The following is an 18,250-nucleotide window of genomic DNA, read 5'->3' as shown; positions in this document are numbered from 1 at the left end:
TTTTTTCTTCTTTTTTTGGAAGAACTGGGTGAAACTAAACCTCATCCCTTTACTCATCAAACTCATGTTTCCGTGGTGTCAGCTGACCTCTTCTTCATCTTAACTAATGTCCTGTTCTGTTCTCACACACAGTCCATTCATTAATGGATCCAGAGACCAACATTTGATCTGAAACGACACAGAATATTTTTCTCATCGTAAGAGACTCTGTCCCGGTGTCTGATATAAAATAATTATTATAATAATAATAAAAAAAATAATAATAATAATATCAGACTGTCCTCTGGCAGGATGAACTAATGAATGAATGAGTCCGCCCCCCCACCTTCCTTCCCCACCCCGGTCTGCATCACATATCGAGTCCTTCCTCTCTGCAGTGCAAAGTCATGGGTCCCAGGTGCGCATGCGCACCGTCACATCATGCTGATCCATAAATCTGGCCCGGACTGACCCGGGTTAGGAATTAAACATCACTGCAGTTCCACGATGTGGACGAACACGAGGCCCCACTCTGCACCACACACACACACACGCACACACACACACACACACACACCCTCTGTGACGTGGACCGGGTCTGGCCTACCTGGCGCACCGTCCGCTCCTTTTCCGCCTTTTGGGAATCTTCATCTGGGATTTTATTTCGGCACAAAACGTCCAGGTCCAGAAAAACCAGCGTCCCTCCACAGAGCCGAGGGTCCACTATTTATTTCTCCTTTATCGGCCCCCCTTCCGCCCCGATGTCAGACCAGACCGGGCGCGTCCTCAGACCGGTCGTCCCGTGTGGAGCGGTCTCCCTGCAAGGATCAGGACGCACCGAGTCCGGTAGAAACCGAAGAGGGTTTTAGATTCTCCTCAGAGTCCAGAGGCGCTCATTAAACGCTGCTGCCGTCCCGGTCCTGGTCCTGAGGAGGAGGGGGAGGAGGTGGGGGGGCGAGGGGATGGGGGGTCCTCCCTCCCAGTACCTCCTGCTGGTTCCCGAGCCAGGAGCTAAACCCCGGACAGAAGCAGATCCAGAGCCGGGTGGGTCTGTGGTGTCAGGTTCTCCGGCTCCAGCCCGTTTGTCCGCACTGCAGCGTTACCTCCTCCACCAGAGTCCCCCCCCACCCCCACCCCCCTAGGACTCACAGGCACGAGCACAACATCCGAGCAGCCCTTCAAAGTAAGAGTCCCCGCACGGCTCCATCCCTGCAGGGCTGCAGAGGACCTGCACCAGATCCTGGTCCACGTGGAACCGGTCCAGTTAACCCAGCACGCGGTCCACGTGGAACCGGTCCAGATCATAAACATGTTTAATAACCAGATAATAAAATGAATGAGTCCTGAGCTTTGTTTCCTTCCAGAGGCAGAGATCGACTCATCCACACGGTGTTTTAGCGTCTGAATGTGACAGGCGTCTTCATAATGAACATTATTTATTCTTATTATATTTAGCATTTTATTTCTGATTTCCTCCTGATCCACATCTGAGCCTGTGGATCTGTTTTTGGTCTTTTACGTCGTGTGATCATGTCTGGTCATTTCCTTTTAGGTGGAGGGTGTAAAGTGATTGGTTCTAAACTCTTAGTGGTCAAAGTGCATGATAGCTCAAATAGTTCCACGTGGTTAAATAAATGGAGACTGTCAGAGGTTTTTATTTAAGTGAACAGGAGCCAGGCAGCTGATGGGGCTAACATGCTAATGTTCCTCATGTCAGCATGGTTCCAGGAACCCCAACCAGAAGGGTTTAAGTTTCCTACCTGCTGCTACTTTACAGTCACAGACACATTCACACATTCACACACATTCACACCCCAGAGCTACACACTGGGACCCACTGGGGTTCAGTGTCTTGAGCCACTAACCCAGTGGTTCATTAGAGGCCTTCACATATAATAGATCTGACTCCCGTAGTGAACTGTGTTAGAAGGTGAATCAGAAGCTCTGACGTCCTTCAGCAGAAATAATCAATAGCGTGGTGGAAGGTGCTGGGATATGAGGAGGAGCACCAGTAAAAGAATCACATCACTACTGTGTGTTTAATCTCCACCTAACTTTACCACTGACAGAACAATTCAGTCTGCAGCAAGGATGGAAATATTACATTTAAATATGTATCTACACCTAAGTCTGTCTCTCGACACTGTGAACGGTGCCTCATCCATCACTGGGTAATTATAACGGAGAATCTGTCTCCATTGAGCGATAAAAATCAAACTGAATACATTCATCATATAAACTCACTGTGCAAAGTCCTGGATCAGTGGATGTGTGTTCACTATATTAATACAGGCTGGCGTGCCTTTATTTTGACAGGAGCGACCGGACGCTGTGAGCCGTGTATACATACATATATAAATATATATATATAAATATATAAATAAATGAGTAAATAAATAAATAAATAAATAGTGCTTCCAGCAGGTGGTGCTGTCCCACCTGAACGCCTCATCCCTCCTGGTCTGATAGTGCGGCCTCTTATTAATAAAAATCTTTAACAGCAGCAGATACATGAATAAATATATAAATAAAAGAGTGAATGAATGAATAGATGAATGGATGAATGGATGAATGGGTTCGTGTTCTGTGAGGAGACTGATCCGACAACCTGCCCGTGGCCTTGCACATAAATACACACAAATACACATTAATACACACCAATACGCGTTAAAACCCACCGATACACGCGCGCGCATGCACAGCTGGACTCTTCTTCGTCTCCTTTTCTGCTCATGAAACGGTTTCTTACCTGAATCTTGTTTTCCGCGTCGGAGAGAAGAGGAGCATCCACTCCCTCTGCTCCATCTCTACAGCATCAGCATCAGCATCAGCACACACCAACACACACACACGTACACACTAACGCACTGATGCACACACTGAAACACACGCACTTCTTCTGCGTCTCCGTGGCGGAGCTGCAGCAGCAGCGCCTCCTGCCGACACGGAGTGTGAAGCTACAGATTCAACATCCTCTCCAGCTTCTGATGTCAGTTAAAAACCAGCTGCTTCCTGAGTCCATCCTCACATTTATTAAAATACTAAAACATTCAAATAGTAAAACACTAAAAAAAAAAAAAAAACTGAAACGTCGACTATACGAGACGATCTGGAGCTCCACCCTTTAACTACCTGAGGATTTAAAAGCAATAAAATAGTCACATTTCAGCCTCCTCCTCCTCCTCCCGTCAGGAACCAGATCAACTGAAACATTTAAAGTGTAAATTCCACGTTTTGTTACTTTCTGACTAAAATATTTTTGAATATTTTTCATTATGATAAAAACTGAACAAACATCAGTCAAAAGATTCTTTATGTGAAAATACAGATTCAGTTTTTTGTGTGTTTCACAAAACCTCAGAACAAAAATATAAAAATATAATAACACTGGATCCAAGTGTTCCACTGATAAACATGAGTGTAAAACTACATATAAATGATAGAGCCTGCTTCCCTTTATAGATCTGTATACATATATATATATATACACATAGATATCTGTATGTATCCTGACTGTGTGGACATATATCTCTATGCAGAGCTAAACGAGGGGTTGGCAAAGTTGCCGCCGCTCTGAGCTTCAGGATCGTCATTCTCAGCGAAATCCTCGGGGTCCAGATCGGCCTCGAACATCCGCTGCAACAACGCGTCCACGGTCCGATACCCTGAGCACACAGCAGCACCACGGTTAGACTTCAGCCTGATATTAACTCATTCAGCCCAGAGAGTCTCAGTCATCTTACGTTTCGAAGCGATTTTAAACATCACAGACGGGAGGTTTGGTGCAGGTCCAGACTGTCCTGCTCCCAGGTCATTGTCTATGGTTTCCATGGCGTTCACCAGGTTGTCCTCCAGCTTCTCTCTGGTAGAGACGGACAAACATGGACATGGACATGGACATGAGCAGAGCAGCATCCACACTCACTCTCACATTCACCCCACAAAACACACCAGCTGCTCAAATACAGAGTCTCCTCCACCTGGATGTAACTGAGGTTAAATAGTCCAGAGCCTCCTGGTGCATCATTAGTTCAACAAGTTATTTAAGACCAACTGATGCAATGAGGAGCTTCTCAATTCTTCACCAACCATGTGTAAAGACACATCCCGTGGTGGTGGAGAAGGGTCAAATCATCGGCTGCATCAAGCAGAGGAAACATCTAGAAACTACTGAAACTGGTTTAAGAACTTTACTAAAGACTGGAAGGACAGTGGTTCAGGGAGCATGAGACCAGACAATCATCAATACAAGATCTGAAGTAAAAACACTGGATGAAATAAATCTGGAGGCATTGGAGAAGCTTCTTATTGAACCCTGTAAATTCTGCACCAACTGGCTTCCTCTGATCCCACAGGTCATTTAAGATAAATACAACAACTGCATGTGGAACAGAGAAACTGATCAAAGAAAACAGAATAATAATTAAATAATTATTAAATATCAATAACTTAACAATAATTAAACAATAATTTAACAATAGTTTAACAATAAATACCCAGTACTACCTGTTAACTACCAGCTCCAGCTCCTCGATCTTCTTCTCCAGTGACGTCTGCAGGTCAGTTTTTTCCACAGAGTACTCCACAAAGAACGCCTCCAGGATGAAGGCCACAAAAATACTGAAAGACACAGGAAGGGATGCGTCACCAGGACCAGGACCAGGACCAGGACCAGGACCAGGACCAGGGCCACGGCCTTGACCAGGGGACCGATGATGACACAAATGAAGATGTGGTGGTACAATGAATCTTACTTGATGATGATGATGACGACTGTGATGTGGAACAGGACAAAAAAGATCCTGGCTGAGACGTGGGTGACGCGGACAAAGCCAGCAGTGAGCAGTGGGGGGACGTTAAGGAACCAGACCAGAACCAGACTAATCAAAGACATGGTGAGTCTGAGCTAAAGGATATCGTGCCACTGGTTGACCACCGTCAGCTCCACCAGGAGGATGAAGGATGACACCACGTTGTTGAAGTTGTTCTTGCAGTAGTTGAGTTGAGCGAAATCGGTTCCTTTCAGCTGAGGGTTCCCACAGTAGGCCTTGGAGGGGTCACTGGAACCCTCCTCGAAAAACTTTATTTTGTTCTTGAAGAGCTCCATCCCCACCATGGCAAAGATATAGTACACCACCTGAAGAGGAGAAGAATGATGCCACCAGGAGGAGGCTAACTAACTCCAGTCTAACTAATACCTCTTCCAAGAGGAGGCTAACTAACTCCGGTCTAACTAATACCTCTAGCAGGAGGAGGCTAACTAACTCCAGTCTAACTAAAACCTCCTCCAGGAGGAGGCTAACTAACTCCAGTCTAACTAAAACCTCCTCCAGAAGGAGGCTAACTAACTCCGGTCTAACTAAAACCAAAAACGTTCCCAGTAGCTGCTGCTTTGTGCTAATAAATGTTAGCATGCTAACAGCCTCCACTGAGATGGTAAACATTATATAGCATGTTAGCATGCTAGCATTAACCTTTAACAGGTTTGCTGTGTGGCCTCTGGTCTGGATGTGGACCACCACGCTACAGACACGCTGAACCATCCTGGATGCTAACAGTAGCAGAAACTCACAATGATGAGCTGGCCAAAGGTGAGAATGGCTGGTCCAATCCTGATCAGGGTGTTGATGATCGTACGAAACCTGACAACAGACAGGAGACAAGTATTCACTGAGCCTGTCCAGGGTCTCAGTCGACTCAGTGGACTGGAGAGTCCCCTGAAAACGTTTCATCCACGTCCTCACTTCTAAAGGACAGGAGAGTTTAAAGAGGAACATCTGTGGGTGTAGGAAGGTCAAGACTGGTACAAGGGACAACTCTTGTATTATACAGTATAGTATATCATACTGTATATACGTTATATATATTACATAGTACAGGTGCTGCTGGAGTCTTGACTTCCTAGAACCGACCAGATACGTTCAGTTGTTGGAGGAGGAGGCTGTTTTGATCTTTCCTCTGTTATCGGACAGAACCCTTTATGAAGCTCATGCTCCTCGTTAAACCCAAACTGTAGAGGACTGAAGAAGCTCCGTGGATGAAGCGTTTTCCATGAATCTTCATTCATAAACAACTGTGTTAATACTGGAGTGAGTTCTTGTGAGGAATCACACTATTGCTATGGTGACCTCAGATCCCATGAGCAGGGGTTTAACTCTACCGCCACGTCTGATAATCAGATGAGTTCAAACCTTTTGAAGCTGTCCACCACCCGGACCAGTCTGAGGACTCGGAGGATGAAGACGATGTCCAGTATCTGGCGGCTGGTATACCCTCCCGCTAGAACAGGATGGGAGACAGGTAGGTCTATTTTTTTACTGTCCAATGAGGCAAATGTATGACCCTAACCCCTATCCACCCGGACACACTGCAGCAGCAGCAAGTAACAGTAACTGTTATCATTATCCAGTGGTCTTCAGACCAGCCAGCTGACACCAACTAGTCTCCCAGTGAAAAGGTCCTTACATGACTCCATGGCCGAGTTGATTATTGTGGCAACGAGAGCAGAGACGACGATGATGGTGTCAAACCTGGAGACAGAAAACCAGCTTTAAAAAAACACCACGATGACACTGAATGCAAAACCGTTTCAACCCATCAAGAGTCAGTCTGATATCTGAATGATAGACAGAGAATTAACAGAACTGGATGCTGCCACTTTGTCCAAGGACACATTAAAGATCATGTATCCTGGTGGGTCAGGGTTAGGTTTAGGTTTAGGGCTAGGTTTGGAGGTAGTGTTAGGTTTAGGGGTATCTTCAGGTTTGTACGTAGTGTTAAGTTTAGGGCCAGGTTTGGGTTTAGGGGCTGGTGTTAGTTTTAGGGTTAGGTTTAGATTTAGGGGCTGGTGTTAGTTTTAGGGTTAGGTTTGAGTTTAGGGGCTGGTGTTAGTTTTAGTGTTAGGTTTGGGTTAAGGGGCTGGTGTTAGTTTTAGGGTTAGGTTTAGATTTAGGGGCTAGTATTAGTTTTAGGGTTAGGTTTAGATTTAGGGGCTAGTATTAGTTTTAGGGTTAGGTTTAGATTTAAGGGTATAGTGTTACCTTTCCCGTTTTACAGTACATGGTGGTCAAGTGTTCTTCATCTGAGTGAAACCAGTATCCAGTTCTAATAATCCATTCATGATGTCAAATAGCTCTGGACAAAAAGCTAATATGCGAATGAAAAGTACGTCAGCAGTCGCAGCGTAAAGGTTTGCTAAACTCAGTGGCCACTTTATTAGGCATACCTTTATCCTACCTTAATCCAATCCACAACAAAAGATGCCTTCAGTGTTAAGTCTGCATATCAGATTTGAACATTGAAAGCTGCTGTACTGGACTGCATTGAATGGGACAGGTGTAAATAATAAGGTGACCACAGAGCAGGGTGACGTCCTGAAGCCAAAGCGAGGCCCTGAGAGTTTCCAGTTCATGTAAAACTACAGCAAACTGATCTCCCTCATTCATTCTCATCAGGAGCAGCTTTATTCCACAATAACAGAGAAATAAACCATAAGAATATAAACAGTGACGTCCAGCAGCGCTTTCAGGCGTAAGAAGCAGATGATAACGTGAAGGAACTGGAACACGGCTCACATACCTGTTACTGATAATCTGGGGTGTAGACAAACTGTGTGACACATGTTTCATATTTGTTAATGTGTGTAAATGTTTTCCACTGTTGGTTTCACAGAATCTGTTCTCAACCACATTATTCACAATGATATGAAACAAGATCCAGAACACGGTCACAAACTTCCAGGCTGTGCAGGAGCTACATGACTGTGGCGCTCACATGGGGAACAATAAAGGGTAATCTTATCTAATCTAATCTAATCTAATCTAATCTAATCTAATCTAATCTGATCTGATCTGATCTGATCTGAGCGAGCTAATCTCATTTGATTTAATCTAATCTAATCTAATCGACTGATTTAATCTAATCTACTCTCATCTGATTTAATCTAATCTAATCGACTGATTTAATCTGATCTGATCTAATCTGATCGAATTTGATCTGATCTGATCTAGTCTGATTTAATCTAATCTCATTTGATTTAATCTAATCTAATCTGATCTGATCTGAGCTAATCTCATTTGATTTAATCTAATCTAATCTAATCGACTGATTTAATCTAATCTACTCTCATCTGATTTAATCTAATCTAATCTAATCGACTGATTTATTCTAATCTGATCTAATCTGCTCGGATTTAATCTGATTTGATCTAATCTAATCTAATCTAATCTAATCTAATCTGATCTGATCTATGGTTCTCTCTGTTGTAGTTGTCATGGTTCTCTTAGTTGTTGTACTTCTCTTGGTTGCCGTGGTTCCTTTGGTTCTCTTGGTTGCCGTGGTTCCTTTGGTTCACTTGGTTTCAGTGGTTCCTTTGGTTCTCTTGGTTTCCCTGGTTCTCTTGGTTGTTGTAGTCCAGGGTGGTATCATCCATCTCCCGAGTGTCTCACTTTTAGAGACTGAACGGTTTTTGATGACTAGATGTGGAACCATCTGCTCTGATCTCCTTGTTCCTTGGTTTAAATCAAGGCCAGTAAATAAAATAAGAACCTCAGGGGTTCTGCGTGCTGTGGTCTACACACCAGATCCTGTCACAGCTGCTGACCCTCATGTCAGTAGGTCTGCAGGTTCATATTAGATCCTGAAATAATTCTGTATGTTGTGACAATAAAACCAACCAGCAGTGGACTCCTAGTACCCCCAGGACCCCTAGTACCCCAGGACCCCATAGTGCCCCCAGGACCCCCGGGGCCCCTTGTACCCCCAGGACCCCTGGTACCCCAGGACTCCTAGTACCCTCAGGACCCCTAGTACCCCTAGTACCCCATGACCCCTAGGACCACTAGTACCCCCAGCACCCCCAGGATCCCCAGGACCCCTAGTACCCCCAGGACCCCCAGGATCCCCAGGACCCCTAGTACCCCCAGGACCCCCAGAATCCCAAGGACCCCTAGTGCCCCTAGTACCCCAAGGACCCCTAGTACCGCCCGGACCCCCAGGACCCCCAGTACCCCTAGGACACCTAGTACCTCCAGGACCCCCAGGACCCCCAGGATCCCCAGTACCCCCAGGATTCAAAGGACAACCTGTGACCTGGATCCCCAGTACCCCCAGGATCCCCAGGATCCCCAGGACCCCTAGGACCCCCAGGATCACCAGGACCCTCAGGACCCCCTAGACCCCCAGGATCCTCAGGACCCTCAGGATCCCCAGGACCCCTAGTATCCCCAGAATCCCCAGGACCCTCAGGACGCCCTGGACCTCTAGTAGTATGTAAAGAACATCCTCACCAGTTCCAGAAACTGTGTCTGGAGAAGAAGGTCCTGGGCTCGAACACGTAGAGCTTCAGCAGGATCTCCAGCAGATAGAGAGAGAGGAACACCCACTCTGAGTACGCGATCATAGCGTTCTCCTCGTCCAGGCCGATGAACACAGCGTTGACCAGGATGATCAGGTCGTAGAGGATCACGAAGGCCCTGGTACAACGACACGAGAGTCTGAGAGCTGCTTCTTCTCACTCATTATTACCTATTATTATTATTATTAGTAGTAGTAATAGTATTGCATTATCATTACTATCATCATTATTATTATTATTGTCATTATTACTGTTATTGTTATCTCTGTAACGCTCTGTAACCGTTGAGGCTGTTTATCTCACCGGTGCTGCACCAGGCGGCAGACGAGGCGGCTGGGAGCAGACTGGTACCAGCTGGGGCAGAGACCTTGAAGGGGGTGTGGTCTGGACTTGAGCGTAATGACCTCGATGTTCAGGAGGTCGGCCAGCTGGACGAACGCAGCCCTACCTGTAGTCAACCACCCGAGAACACATTCAAAAGAAATATCACAATATGATTCCGGCTTATGTTCAACTTCAATGCAGCTTCAAAACTCGTACTGTGTTGTGTTCTCAGATGGAACCTCAGAATGGCAACAGACCTCACTTCTAGTTTAATGCTAGACCTGGTTCCATGTAAGTACAAGAACCAGGTTCATTAATATTTATAAAAGGGAGAGATATGTTGAGAGAAAATAAAGAGAAGAGCAGACGGACGGATGGAAGATCGAGATTATGACAGTTCTCAAGTTAATGAGCATAAACCACATCCCCCTAATACTCCGTAAAGAGGAACCAACGGCAATCTCTCTTTGATCTGGACTGGTCCGGTTCCTACCATCGGGTTTCTCAGCTTTTCTCAGCTCTTGGTGGAACTCAGTGATGAAGCAGTTTGACTTCCTCTGAGTGAAAGATGAGTCTGAAGATAGTGACTCAGTGTTGAATATGCACTGACACATGCACTGACAATAATGATGACGGCTACGGTCTGTAGTTACCACACAAACAGGACTGGACTAAACCTGTCTCCCCCATAGACCGTATATAAATATGGACTAAACCTGTCTCCCCCATAGACCGTATATAAATATGGACTAAACACATCTCCTCCATAGACCGTATATAAATATGGACTAAACACGTCTCCTCCATAGACCGTATATAAATATGGACTAAACACGTCTCCTCCATAGACCGTATATAAATAAAACCTGTGACCTATGACCTGTCTGGGGGCCACCCACCGATGGAGCCCTGGTTCTTGTCATCACAGACGCTCCACAGCAGCTCCCTGTGAGCGTTGCTGATGTCGGGTTGGACCAGTCGGACCAGCTGGTTCCACGTGGCCTGGGTCACCACCATCTCACCGCCCTCATCTTTCTTCTCTTGCAAAACAGCAAACGCTCGCACCATCTTGTGCCTTTTGGCCCTCACCAGCTGCCGTATCTCCTCCTGTTGGAGCAGAGGACAAGGTTTAATAAAAGAACGTCAGACGATCTGGAGGATGCAGGGCAGTTATATCCTGGAGCTTAAAAACACAGAAGAAATAGAATCTAGATTAAAATGATGAAACAATCGAACAATTTAATGATAAGAACCAATGTCTCTTAAAAGCCAAAGAGATAAATGTGTTCTAAGAGAGGATTTAAGACATGGTTCGGCCGGAGGTATAAAGGCAGGTCAATGCACAGTTTACACATTTAAAGACAAATAAAAGAATTTTTAAAATGAATCCAGAAACAAACTTGGAGCCAGTGAATTTCTGCTAAGATTGGGGTAATGTGTTCATGTTTTTTGTGCGATCTGTGACACGCTGGTGAATTCATGCAGCCTCCTGACATTAAACTTTGTCAGGCTGGACTGTGAGGGTTCTGTACCTTCAGGTATTTTTTGTAGTTGTTGTAAACAACAGCCAAGAAGACGGACATGAAGATGTAGGTGTTGATTAGGATGTACAAGATGAAGAAGATGGCAAAGAGGGAGCTGGCGTTGTACGCTGGCATCCTAAGATAACAAAGACAACAAAGACACACCAATAAACCACATGAGTAGATGTCTCTGCTCCCCGATCACTAACTGTGGTTTCAGGGCTACATGAATAATGATGTAATTAAAGCTCACAAATGAAAACAGGTTGAAGCTCATACATTAAACTTTGACCAGAACAACTCATAGATTTAGTCAAGACAGAAAAGAGAAGAGAGATTTCAGATAGTTTTAACACAAACTTCCTCTTCTGCATCAGGAAGTCGGTGACCGTTGTCCTACACCAATTTGAATTGTGAAATAATATAGATTTCATTTTTATCTGCAAAATAAAACCGAATTGACTGTGAGGATGAGAGACAATAAATCCAGAGAGACGAGTTCAGATGAGCCTGGGCCTACAGCAGTGATCTAATGGTTCACAGTCACCTGTTTCCATGCAATAAAGCCTCCAGTCAACACCTTTAAACCACCGCAGGAGAAGATCCACAACGAGAGGACGAGAGTGGAAGAGCTGCAGTCACAGTTAAAGGGCACTTCACTTAGTTTCAGGTATTAATGGGAGGATGATTAAAGTTCCCTCACAGCTACACTCCTCCTCTTTATTTTATTCCCTAAACCAGCTCCACTTCACTTAAACTATCTTTTCTCCGACTTACATCTGTGAACTGCTCACCTCCTGTTTCCCCTCCAGACCCAGGGTCCGGATCCAGTCCACCAGTGATTTAAAAACCAAAGGAGGCCCAAACCAGGAGGAGTCTAAGATCCTGACCCTCATCTGAGCTTTCTACAGTCCTTTAAGTGTTTAGATTTTATCCTCTGACCGGGCTCTGTCTTTACTTCCTAGATTTCTTACATGATGTCAGGGCTGTTGGCGGTGGTGACGAGGACATACAGATCGAAGACAATGTCCAGGTATTGGGTGAAGTAGGAACATCCACTGATGGTTTTCAGACCTCTGCAAAGAAATGCAATGAAATAATTATCTTACAAAGTCAATTTAAGTTGAATCAAAAGAGAGAAGAGAGTCTGAGAGGAGCAGATGTTTACAGAGTATTTTCATCCAAACATCCAGGAGCTTTCACAGCTCACAGATATGAGCACGTGATTCAGAATCATAATCAACATAATATTCAATAATATGTTTCATTCATGTGACTCTGATGTTTTCATGCGTTTCATGCAGAAATGTAGGACATATCAGTAATTTTGAGTTTATCATTTTGAATGATTTTGAAACCACTGGTAAAAAGAACCATTTCTGGTGCATCGTTACCACATGAAGAAACGATTCAGGAGCAAAGTCATTTTACAGTTTCACAGTAATGTAGTTCAACCTTCTGAGAACTTGTGGACATCACATTCACATCAAACACATTAAAATCTGTAATCATTTATGTGTGAGTAGGGGATTCCTAACAACAAGACATAAGCTTGTGGTAAACCTAAAGATTTGTCAGGATTGTGAACATTGTGAACAGCTCTGTCCTGCTGTGTTCTCTCTGCTTCCGTGTCTTTTAGGAGGATTATTAGTGTAAATATAAATACTACCCCCAGAAACCCTGAGTAGATTTTCAGTCCGGACTAGTCTAACGTATGGGTGAAGGCACAGGCAACAAAATGAAACACAGCACTCAGTCTTCACATGAGGAAACAGTGAGTTTATGTTCATTTCAGACTAGGGCTGTCCACAGTTTGTCCAAGTAGCGTTAGCGTTAGCACCAGCTGATCCGGTAGTGACAGGCAGCAGAACCAACCCATAAAGATGGAAGACGCTAAACAGTACGTTGGTCCTCTCCATGGGACATTTGAGGACAAAGAAACCAAGAGGGACCAGTGGAGACACATAAAGTATCATCACACTCTGCAGGAAGGAGTTTTCTTTCCAGCTTCAAATAGCACATTAACCAAGCCAAGCATACGTTAGTCGGGGATTCTGCTAGCACTTGGGCTAACGCGGCTAACAGCTGGAGACAAACCAAGACAAACCAAGACAAAGACAAGCTGCCAATGCTGCTGCTAATATGTGTCCACTCCTGCAACCACTGTTCACTGGGAGAAACTGTTCTCAGCTGCAGCAACATTGGAATAAGAAGCATCAGCTCTCCTCTGGTTGGACAATGTCAACAAGTTAGTTTGTCTCCGTAGCAACACGGACACACTAATGTGGACACATGTTGGACAAAAAAAATACACAAGAGTTGTTGAATTATGTTGAATCAACTCGTTCAGTGCAGATATATTCTCTTCTTCCTGGAGTCTGTTTGCTCATTAACAATGAAACACATCAATAGAGATTAAACATGAAGGAGATTTAATCGGATTAATCAGATTAATCCACAGGAGCCCTGAGATTAATCTGAGGTTTAATGGTTTGTCAGCTCTACTTCAGACTAAATGAATGTGTGTCCAGGAGAATTAGGGTCTCACCGTTTTCCCAGTAGCTTGAGGGCCATGAGGGAGAAGATGAGGATGCTGAACATGAAGAGCAGGAAGACATAGAAGATCTGAGGAAGAGCATTCCGGATGCTCCTGAACGCTCGGCGGAGCTGAACACAAACAAACACACAGTGAAAGTTTATGGAGGTCGTCCCAGGGGGGGCGCTATCACCACATCCTCATCATCCACACACACGCAAACTAACGAGGCCTTCCTCAGCTCATCAAGTTAAAAATTCACATGATGAGCAGGAGGGAGGTTTGCCAGTTAAACATCAAAGCTGAAGAACAGCGTGTTCATGATGGAAACAGTCAGTAAATACAGAGCTAAGACTGAGGAATGAAAATCATCCAATCACTGACTGAAGCCTCTGAGGTCCTTCGCAGGCCGACACAGGTTCAGATTTAGAGTATTTAAAGGAGAGCACCCTCCCCATGTGTTAAGGCTACAGTCCTCACTGCAGGCGGCCCCGGCTCGAATCCCACACTGGGCGTCCCTTCCTGCATGCCTCCCACCCCACTCTCCTGTTTCCCGTCCATCTCCACTACACTTTCAAATAAAGGCTAAAAAGTGCCCAAAAAATCTTCTAGAATATTTATCTCTTCTGGAAAAAAAAACTCTCAAAGATGAAGACGAGGAAGGAGAGTAAGACGAAGAAAATGAGGAAGGAGAGTAAGACGAAGAAGATGAGGAAGGAGAGGAAGATGAAGAAGATGAGGAAGGAGAGGAAGATGAGGAAGGAGAGTAAGACGAAGAAGATGAGGAAGGAGAGTAAGATGAAGAAGATGAGGAAGGAGAGGAAGATGAAGAAAATGAGGAAGGAGAGGAAGATGAAGAAGATGAGGAAGGAGAGGAAGATGAAGAAAATGAGGAAGGAGAGTAAGACGAAGAAGATGAGGAAGGAGAGGAAGATGAAGAAAATGAGGAATGAGAGGAAGATGAGGGAGAGAGGGGGAGAGGGGAGAAGGGGAAGGAGAGGCGTTACCTGGCGTCCCTCTGTGACGTTTATCAGAAGTAGAGGACGGAGGACTCTGGACCAGCGGACACTGTAACAATCTGCAGCCTTCAGAGCTCCATAGATGATCATGTCCACCAGAGTGAGCTAAACACATCAGAAAGTTCGTCCTGTTAGAGAACGTGGAACAGTACCACCATTGAACGGAACTGAACTGAACCTGATGCTGATTCAGAATAAGATCCTGCTGTAAATGATCCGGGATGAATCAGTCTACCAGACGGTGATAGAACCACATCAACTAAATGAGAATAAACTGGGTGATATGAGCCTGGATTAGTTAAACCAGGACCAGGGCTCCACTCTCACTCTACTTCCAAATAAAACTCTAGATGCAGTAAAGAGGCAAATAAACATGTGAATGTGTTCGTCTGACTCAGAGTGACAGAGTGGCCAGGAAGCCTCTCTGCTCTAAAAGTGCTGACGAGGCAACATCTGGGTCTAAAGGTTGTTTCACAACAACAGGCAGAAAGACTTCTCAGCACATTCTGCTTCTGCAGGAACTCAGCTCAGCCCCCAGCAGCCACTTCAGCGTTCACAGAGGAACACATCAGACACCAGGACAGAACACATAAGCCCCGCCCACTCACGTTTAGTACATACACCCATGCTGCACATAAGCCCTGCCCACCTATGTTTATTGCATACACCCATGCTGCACATAAGCCCTGCCCACTCCCATCATGCAGTCAGGTGAGGCGTCATACCACCACGGTGACGATGATGCAGATGTTTTTGGGGTCCTTCCAGAACTTGTCTCGAGGAATGACTTTGGCATAGTGAACGAGTCGAAGGGTGAAGACGAGCAGACAGAGCAGCTCCATCAGCATGGTGGCCTGAGAACAACAACCACAACAACATCAGCCTCCACCTTCAACGCCCTGACCTTAAAGCTAGCACAAACACTGTCACTGGTAGATTCCACTTAACAAACATGACACTCAGACACTTATGTACAAATGAACCTAAACATTTTTAATGGAGACTATAGAGCACCGAGCTATTTGACTCTATGTTACATCTGTTACATTTCAGCCTCTGATTACTGAGCACCTGGATGACTATAATCCACTCCCCTGGTCCTACTACAGGACTAGAGCTGCTCACTGACGTCCTGGTGAATTCTGGCGGAAAGGAGCATAAGAACCACTATAAAGCTGAGAAACCATCTCACCCATGTGGGCAGAGAGAGGAAAGCCGGCTCCTCGAAGACGGCCAGAGACAGATCCAGCAGGATGAAGAAGTAAAGGAGGACTTTAGCCAGCCAGTGGTTGTAGAGCAGATAGAGTCTGGAAGCAGAGTCTGACAGTTACAGGACATCACTCCCACCTGGACCCCTGGACCACCTGGCCCCACATTCTCCAGTATATTAATTAATGTCTTCAACAGTTCATGTGACAGCATCAACAACATGAGAATATTACAGAACATTAACGAGTGAAGACGTGAAGCTCTGACCTGACGGCCTCAGGAGACGTGTCAAAGTAGATGTTCCTGTTGTACTGAGCATCTGACACATAGATCACAGCCAGGTCCAGATCCTGGAGACACCAGCAACCCGAGGAGGTCAGGACACCAAGGGACATGAAGAGACATGAAGAGACATGAAGAGACAATGTTCATCCATCCATTCATCCATCCACCAGATCCTCGCTGTCCCTCCCTGACGTCCTCTACATTAACAGGCTGTAAATCATCTGTATATGATAAGGTGGCTCCTTGGAGCAAGAACAAATATAAATCACCCCCATATGTTCTAGTCTTCCTCACGACCAACTCCCTTCTGGCAGAATTATTTTGACACCGTAGCATTATTTTTATTTACACTGAGAAGCTTAAACACATATTCAATTATTAATCAGTTATTTATTCATTAATTTTGTTTGAATTGTGCAATAAATTCCTGTAGGACGCAAAATTAAGGAAATATCCTGGGAGGTTACAGACTGTATGACTTGGAGATGCACAGTATTTTATTGTATCAGCAGGTTTACGTTGCTCATTGTGGGATGATGTGATGTGCTGCTCTATGTAAATGACACTGGTTCCTGGTGCCTGAGCTCCTAATTAAAATATTATAAATATATATATATATATATATAGAAAACATGATTTATCCCACATAAACACATCATTTAGGTTTCTGACACTTTGCTGTGAATGAGTATAAATGAATGAGTAGGTAGAAGAAGGACAGAAGGTTCGATAGGTTCAAGAGGAAGAACCAGCTGAGAACTGGTGCCCCAGTCTCCCTTCATGCCTTTATTTATATAAATAACAGCCTACTAATGAAAAGGACCAAACTACACGTTAACATTCACTGGTGTGAAACTAAGACGCAAGACAACGTTTATTTATCTCACGTACAAGAAATGTCCTCATCACAGTAACACGGAAATAGCCCAGAATATAGACATAAACCACAGAATTAGACCAGAATATAGACATAAACGACAGAATCAGACCAGAATATAGACATAAACCACAGAATTAGACCAGAATATAGACAAGAAATAGATAAAACAAGAATATAAGGACTTCCTGTACGTTCAGTGTGGTGATAATCAAAATAAATGAAACTGGTAAATAATTGCAGAGACTATGAAAAACATTTTTCTGTGTTTTAAAGTCAGGAGTTAATTGTCAGATGCTCTTCACTGACTCTTTAACGTTTATGACGCTTCAGGGACAAGAGTCCATCACTTTACTGCTACACACACACACACACACAATTTAACACACTCTAACTACTATAACACAGACTCAGCTGATGCTTCAGTGTGTGTGTGTGTGTGTGTGTGTGCGTGTGTGTGTGTGTGTGTGTGTGTGTGTGTGTGTGTGTGTGTGTGTGTGTGTGTGTGTGTGTGTGTGTGTGTGTGTGTGTGTGTGTGTTTGTGTGTGTGTGTGTCTGTTAGTGCAGTCTCCAGACCTCTTTGGTCTTCGGTCCAGGTTTGGCTCCGTTCGGGACTGCTTGTCCTTTTCCTGCTGACTCCTCAGGAATGTTCTCAGTCTTCTCCGGCTCCGACATCTCTCTCCAAAACTTCTCCTGAGACGAGTTCCACCGCAGAGAGAGAAACTCTGCAAACTGTTGTCTGAGCGCTGTCTGTAGTTTTTCTTATTCCCGGCAGATCTGAGAGTTCATGTCCAGGATCCACATCACATGCTAAGTCGTCCGGTCGCCGTGAAGAGGAACAGAAGGGAGCGCATCTGCTCTGGTTTGACTTCTACTAAACTCATCTGCCTCAGCGCGTCCTGTTCCAATAAAACAGACCTGGGCTGCGTTCACGGACCGGCCGACACGCGGCGACAGTGACGTGGTATCAACAAACTAAGCCCATAATTATATATATATACATATATATATATATATATATAGTCACATAAATTAGTAAGAATGACAGATAAACACCAAAGAAGCAAAATGAAGGAAAGAATACAACAGTCAACACGTGTGTATTAAATAAAAACAAAATCTAAATATGATGCATTTGGTGCG

General features: G+C 44.7%; 2 protein-coding genes across 3 annotated transcripts in view; both read right to left on the bottom strand.

Moving 5' to 3' along the window:
- ttbk1a (tau tubulin kinase 1a) overlaps positions 1 to 2,829 on the bottom strand; it is a 36,444-nt gene extending 33,615 nt beyond the window's left edge. The window contains exon 1 of one of the 2 annotated variants that reach the window (XM_047577515.1): positions 2,729 to 2,829. The gene's annotated coding sequence lies outside the window, so the exon portion shown is untranslated. Of the gene's footprint in view, positions 1 to 586; positions 1,118 to 2,728 lie in introns of those variants that run through there. The other variant, XM_047577514.1, reaches the window with a different exon arrangement.
- A 167-nt stretch (positions 2,830 to 2,996) lies between these two features.
- On the bottom strand, positions 2,997 to 18,014 carry tpcn3 (two pore segment channel 3). Its single transcript, XM_047577527.1, has 19 exons — positions 17,684 to 18,014; positions 16,213 to 16,295; positions 15,929 to 16,043; positions 15,462 to 15,590; positions 14,725 to 14,841; positions 13,730 to 13,848; positions 12,156 to 12,257; positions 11,191 to 11,317; positions 10,558 to 10,765; positions 9,638 to 9,782; positions 9,267 to 9,452; positions 6,445 to 6,509; positions 6,171 to 6,258; positions 5,552 to 5,621; positions 4,897 to 5,116; positions 4,734 to 4,824; positions 4,486 to 4,599; positions 3,723 to 3,841; positions 2,997 to 3,644 (listed from the first exon to the last, which is right to left on the bottom strand). Exons 1-19 carry the CDS (start codon positions 17,780 to 17,782, stop codon positions 3,511 to 3,513), a joined length of 2,331 nt encoding a protein of 776 aa, XP_047433483.1. The 5' UTR covers positions 17,783 to 18,014; the 3' UTR covers positions 2,997 to 3,510.
- Between the last annotated feature and the right edge of the window lie 236 nt (positions 18,015 to 18,250).

The sequence above is a fragment of the Mugil cephalus genome, chromosome 2 (assembly GCF_022458985.1).
Source record: "Mugil cephalus isolate CIBA_MC_2020 chromosome 2, CIBA_Mcephalus_1.1, whole genome shotgun sequence".
NCBI lineage: Eukaryota > Metazoa > Chordata > Actinopteri > Mugiliformes > Mugilidae > Mugil > Mugil cephalus.
Note: the sequence above shows the minus strand (reverse complement) of the source record. Positions and strands in the feature narration are given on the sequence as shown.